A 6,330-nucleotide genomic window follows, 5' to 3' on the forward strand; every position below is an offset into this window, starting at 1 on the left:
CTTTGTTGTGTTGGCAGGGACTCCATTGGGATTTATTGTTAAAATGTTTTTATCATTATGATTTATTGGTAGAATTAGAGATATAAACAATAGAACTTTTGAACATATTTAATTTATATTATTTATATTCATTTATTAAGTTTAATATAATATTTTTTGTTTGTTTATTAAATAAATCAAACACAAATAAAAATTTATTTGATTCATTTATATTCGTAAATAAATTCGTTTAAAATTTATTATTTATTTGCTATTCGTTTATAATAATATTAACAAAATTATATTTTTATAATTTATCATAATCTTATTTTAAAATTTATTTATATTTGTTTGAATTCGTTTACGTTTATTTAAAATTTATTTTTTAAAATTTATTTGATTATAATTTATTTATTATTTATAAATATATTCATTTAATATTTACGAATGAATTTATTTAACTTAATTAAACTAAACACGAACTATACACAAATTAAGCACAAATCTATTATTGTTTAAACGAATCAAGTTTAAATAAATAAAATATTTTTTTTATTAAATACGAATTGAATCCAAACACTTTTAAAAGTAAATAAATAAACTATAAATATAAGAATATTCATTTATATTTAATTCGTTTCCAGCTCTAGGAAAGAAAGACTACTAAATTTTTTATTCGAGTGATTAAGTTCATTCTCTTCGGCTTTTGAGTACAAAAAACTGTTTTTATTCATATAATAGAAATGGAAGTTTGGCCTTAGGGTCCCACTCGAGCACCCTTCCAAAAGAGAAAGATAATGGATATTGGTTGTTGTGTGGAATCCTCGATGTAAAATCAATAGAAACAAACAAATTCAATTTTTTTTAATTTCTTTCCCTATAAAAAAGATTTAAAAAAAAAAAGAGAAATTTTTTTTAAGGAAATAATTGTGGATATCAGAAAAAAGGATAGATATTTGGAATCCCTATCTTTGAGTCTCAAATCACTTAAGAAGGTGAAAAAAGCGGTCAAAAGTCGATGAAAAAAGTTGATAGAAGTGGGACTATCCATAGCCCATCAAAGTTGTCTATGAAAAGAAATGGAGTTTTTGCATGTGATGAATTTGAAATTGAGGTAGCTACTAATTGGGTTTTTCTTTGTGGTAGTGGTGTAAGTAAATCTTTATTCTTGGCTGACTGCTATCATGGAAGAATTTAGTTACAACTTTTGATTCACCAACCTATCTTTAGGAAAAACTAGGTGAATCCAACAGATTCATGGCTTTCTTGGTTCATCAGTGATCAGAAACTGCTTCCTGCCATGTTAGAATGATATAATCTCAACCTTTAAGCACCAAAGAACAATAAGAAACTAGAATGGTACCTTATGGCATATTGAGGTACCATTCTTCCACTAGAATTTGAAGGTTCCTGACAGGAAATGATGCATTCACTACCGGCTAGGTTTGGGAAAACTTGAAGACCGGCAGAGTTTAGGTGCTGCAGAATTAAACGTCACTTGGTCAGCCGAAAAAGGATTGAAATTCACCTAAATGTATATTTACATGATCCAGAAAGTCTGTCATGAGACATCCTAACACAGGCGAAACCTCCAACCAGTTTGACCATAGAAGTGAGAAGCATGACATTGATCAAGTTAGTGTTTTGGTTAGAGACTGATAAATTCGAAGGATTTTTATTAAATCAATCCATAAAATAAATAACCCCAAGAATCTGTAACATACAAAAGAAACTAGGAAAAATAAACCGCAAAAATAGTACATCAGAGTTGTCTATAGAATCAAATTTGTAGTACAAGAGATGTTAATACTGTTAAAAATGCTATTCTCACCAGTGAGGGACCGATAGAAGATGAAGAAGAAGAAGACGCAATCTGAATGATAAAATTACAACTCCCTTGAGAGAGGTTCTGTGTAGTGACCATGCCCAGACCTTGAAAATTACAGGCCAGGTCATTCTGATTTTGCACCTGATAGTACATATTAAATGCGTAGGAAGCATTTCCATTGACATCGAGGTTGTTACAAGAAGATTCATATCCAAGTGCTGTGCAATCTGAGAAGGTGCAAGCATAGTTTATGTTGTCTGCAAGTTTGCTGAGGTCCTTAGCATTTGGATTAAACATACACCATTGTTTAGGAAGATATTCGACATTCTGAGCACCAATAAGAAACTTATTTTGATTCTGACCAGAAAGATCAAGTGGAAATTTAGGCTGCCCATCATACCTATAGATTCCCCAATGACGCTCAAAATTTCCAGGAGCAATGCTCTTGGCATCCTCATCTATAAGGCCAAACAAGTAAACTTCCATATATCCTGGCCGCAGAGGCGTGCCAGTGTTGGCTGCAAGTCTAGGCATAAGCCCATTATAAAATCTCTGAGCATTAGCCAAATTGGCATTCTTGTCTCCATCTGTGGGCCAACCTACCTCCCCAACAATAATGGTCATGTTCCCATGCCCTACTGCTTTCAGAGCTGAAACCAATGTGTCAAAGTTGGCATCGAAAACATTAGTGTACCGAATCCCATTATCGACAATAGGGTTTCCTCCATCAAAGAAAGCATAATTAAAGGGGAAGTTGTCATTTCCATATAGACTGAGGAAGGGATAGATGTTCACGGTGAAAGGTGCACTGTTATTGCTTAGAAAATTGACAATTTGCGTCATAATTCCACTGATATCACTTCGGAACCGGCCAGCGGATGGAACAGGGTTGTTATTTGGTGAGTTGTAGACATCAGCATTTAAGGGCACAGTAGCCTTTATGGAGTCTCCAACACCAGCATCATTAAGTGCATTTTGAATGTTCTGAAGTGCAGGGAATGTGATGTTTATGAATGAGCCATTGTAGGATGTGAGAAATGGCTCATTGCCAACACCTACATACCTGTGCAAAGATAGTAACAGATTCCATAGATTAGTTGCAAGATAGCATTCTGAACAATCCACCAATTAGAATTTGATATAAGTATATAATATATGTATAAATTGGATGATGATGCAAATTTGTTAACAAATTCACCAAAAAAAGTGGTTGCATTGCAACATCAGTCAAACATATTCCATACTTCACCATTACCAGAAAGTAACATCATTAAAATCTTTCAACAATCAGCTTTTAGTGAAGACACGCTTAGAATCTCGCCATTCCAAATGTTAATCACATTGCAAAATTTCCGTAAAAAACTTCCAAGAAACCTTCACGACAGCGGTCAATGAAGTTTGTAGAATAAGAAAGTACAGATCAAGACTAAGTAGGTTTCTCACAAGGAAAAGAAATGCTGATAGGGCTATCAGTGGCAGGAACTCTAACTATTGGCGACTCCCCTAAATTAATTAAAAGGTCATAAAGCTCACATAACCAATGTCAAAAGCTTAACACATGCAGTCAAGAAATCTCACAATTTTTTGATGAATTGTATATTTCTCTTCAGAAATAGTGCACATTGTGGGCAGATTCTAAAAAGGTCCTTCCAATTTCTATACTTTGATGCTAAGAATAAAGCTGCCAAAGAAAAGCACATATTGGAGGAATCTAGTGCTATCAGAGTCTACTATCTGTACAAAAGGAAACAAAAGTTGGCATCCATGACAAGTTGAAATCCTGTGGCAAGATTCCTAGCAAACTTTTCCAAGAAGTTCACATCATGTGCTATTTGCTCATTCTCACACAACAGATACGTTCATTTACATCTAGGGGAAGACAAGTCAATCAAGCTCATTATTTGCGCATAATTGTGTAAACAAAAATGGGGAACTCATTGAAAAGTTAAATAAAAGTAACTTCTCTTATTAGCATCAAGAATCATTAGAACTTCCAATAGGATGAGCAGCTCCTATAATTGGATGGTTTCTGGAATCTAAAAAACCAATCACGGAGATGCAAAACAAAGTTGTAATTCTATACAGCAAAAGGAATAACTTTGAGAAAAAGAGAAATCATCTTGCAGGATGTCAAAACCCTCTATAGCCCCAATTATCAAATTCAAGCATAATATATTGACAACTATTCTATGGGAACATAAATCAAATACAAATTAAACTAACACCAAATACTTAAACATTCAATGCCAAAACTGGATTTGGAACCAAAAGTCCTTACTGCCAACGCTAACAATTTCCAAATTAAGCATTACATTCATCAAAATCCTCAATACAAGATACAACAACATTTTATCAATAGATTAAACAAATCTTAGAAATTGTCTCAACACCAATAAAAAATAATAATTCAATAAACAAAATCCTGCAAGACAAGCCTGAAGCCAACAAAAGTTTAAAAAAAAAAAAAGCAAGTCAGAATTGAACATACTTAATTTTAACACCTCCATTGAAGTTATATCTTGTGACATTCCTCGTCACCCATTGTTTAGCACGATCATAGCTATTCATAGCAAGAAGCTGATCATTAGGAATAGCAACCATGACTTCAATGTCAGTTCCTGCAAGAGCACTCATAGTATTTGAATCTGCATCAAAAAGCTTCACTTTTTTTATCCCATTGTCCTTTAACATCTGAACCACTGTTTCGGGAGGCAGTTTATGGGTTGCCATGGTACCCCAATTCACCCCAAGACCATTAACAAAACCATCAAAGCAAAAAAGACAAAGGAATATTGTTAATAACATTCCTAGAAATCCAGAATTACCCATACTTTTATTTGGCTTTTTAATGAAAATTTTGAAAGTTTGTGAAGCTTAAGTCTGGGAAAAAGCGAGGGAGTTAGCAAAAGAAAAAAAAGCAAGGGTTTATGTTATGTGGTTTTAACTGTTATCTATTAATGAAGTTATCAACCGAAAATCAAGCAATTTTTGTGATCATGGGAGAGAGAGAAAAACAAAAAGAATCCAATAAACGAAACTGAAAGATAAGAGAAAAAAAAAGAATATAAATATCCTGAAAAAAAATAGAAAATTTATACCAAAAAAAAAAAACCCAGCAAGGCAGAAACAGAAATGGTTTTTTGGGGGAATCAAAGGGACAAGATTGAAAGTTCACTGAATATAGATGATGGGTTTTGAAGCAAATCTTAAAACAGAAAGGGAGTTTTGAGAAAAGAGGAGTTGAAGAACAGAGAAGAAAGAGGGGATGGGAAGAACAGAATCAAAGAGACAATTTCAAATTTGGCAGAGAAAAAAATTATGTGATTGCATTTCAAATAGAATGTGAATTTCCAAAAACCAAAAGTACATCAGAAGAGAAAAGTTAACAGACCAAAAAAGGCTGAGACTTGAAGGAGAGAGAGAGAGAGTAAATTAATAATAGTCCATTTGATTAAACCCTTAAAACTACAAAATCAAATCACCATAAAAAACAATATATGCACGCAAAACATTAATTTGCATGGACGATGACGTTGAAAACAATGCTGAGATTAATTATCTCAACATTAAATTAATATCAACTATGAAAAAATGTGGTTGAATTCAAATCAAATAGTAACGTTGAAATTAAATATAATAATTGATTATCTGATTTAAGTTAATTATTTTAAGATTATATTTGATATATAGGATAATAAATAAAATATAATGATAATTATTTTATATTTTATTTTATTTATATTTAAAGAAAAAAATAAAATTATAAAAAAATTATCTTTTTTTTATAGGATGATTTAATTTTTTTCATTTTATTATACTGTTAAAAATTTTATTAATAATTTAAATTATATAAATTTTTAAAAAATAATTTTAACTAATAAATAAATTATTTAATATTAATTTTTACACACATCAAATATAAAATAAAAGGATATTATTTAATCTAATCTTATCATAATCTTACATATCAAATATAATTTAAATATAATAAATTATTAAATTCTTCACTTTTCGTTTTTAACAGGAGAAAGAATGAAATTGAAAGCTCTCAATTGTATTATTGAGATGCTATTCAAACGAATTTCGCAATTTAATTGGAAATGAAAAGGGTTCTAAATTTGACAATATTTGATATATAATTTTTTATTATAATTTAATTATAATAAAAAATTATATGGATGTTTATTATTTAAAATATAATTTTTTTTATAAATTCTACATAATATTAAATTATAATTAATCAATTATATTATAATAATTATAAATAATATGATTCTTAGATTTCATCGCCAGATGATCCTAAATTTGAGGTTTTTTTACTAAGGAAATGTGAAAATTTTGAAAAAAAAAAGGGGGGGGGTGTTTTGAAGGAAGTGTCAACGGCTATATAAATAAGAGGTTGTGCTTTGAGATAGTTTGTGTTGTTGTCAATAGCTTAGGTTCGATAATCTCTAGGGAAAGGGCGTATAATAAATAAATAATATCAATAATTATGAAATTTTCATTTATTTATAAAAAAATTT

The 6,330-nt window shown here is 30.5% G+C and overlaps 1 protein-coding gene across 2 annotated transcripts; it reads right to left on the reverse strand.

Moving 5' to 3' along the window:
• Positions 1 to 1,109: 1,109 nt before the first annotated feature.
• Positions 1,110 to 5,292, reverse strand: LOC111295587 (glucan endo-1,3-beta-glucosidase 8-like). Of its 2 annotated transcripts, XM_022889130.2 has the most exons (3): positions 4,296 to 5,292; positions 1,811 to 2,870; positions 1,110 to 1,458 (listed from the first exon to the last, which is right to left on the reverse strand). In XM_022889130.2, the coding sequence occupies exons 1-3, from the start codon at positions 4,634 to 4,636 to the stop codon at positions 1,306 to 1,308; spliced, it is 1,554 nt and encodes a 517-aa protein (XP_022744865.2). In that variant the 5' UTR covers positions 4,637 to 5,292; the 3' UTR covers positions 1,110 to 1,305. The 2 variants fall into 2 exon arrangements, with proteins under 2 accessions (XP_022744865.2, XP_089599201.1); XM_089743075.1 differs by lacking the exon at positions 1,110 to 1,458 and having other exon boundaries at positions 1,622 to 2,870; positions 4,296 to 5,174.
• Between the last annotated feature and the right edge of the window lie 1,038 nt (positions 5,293 to 6,330).

This window comes from Durio zibethinus, chromosome 14, assembly GCF_047325235.1.
Source record: "Durio zibethinus cultivar Kanyao isolate XHJ-2024 chromosome 14, ASM4732523v1, whole genome shotgun sequence".
Taxonomy (NCBI): domain Eukaryota; kingdom Viridiplantae; phylum Streptophyta; class Magnoliopsida; order Malvales; family Malvaceae; genus Durio; species Durio zibethinus.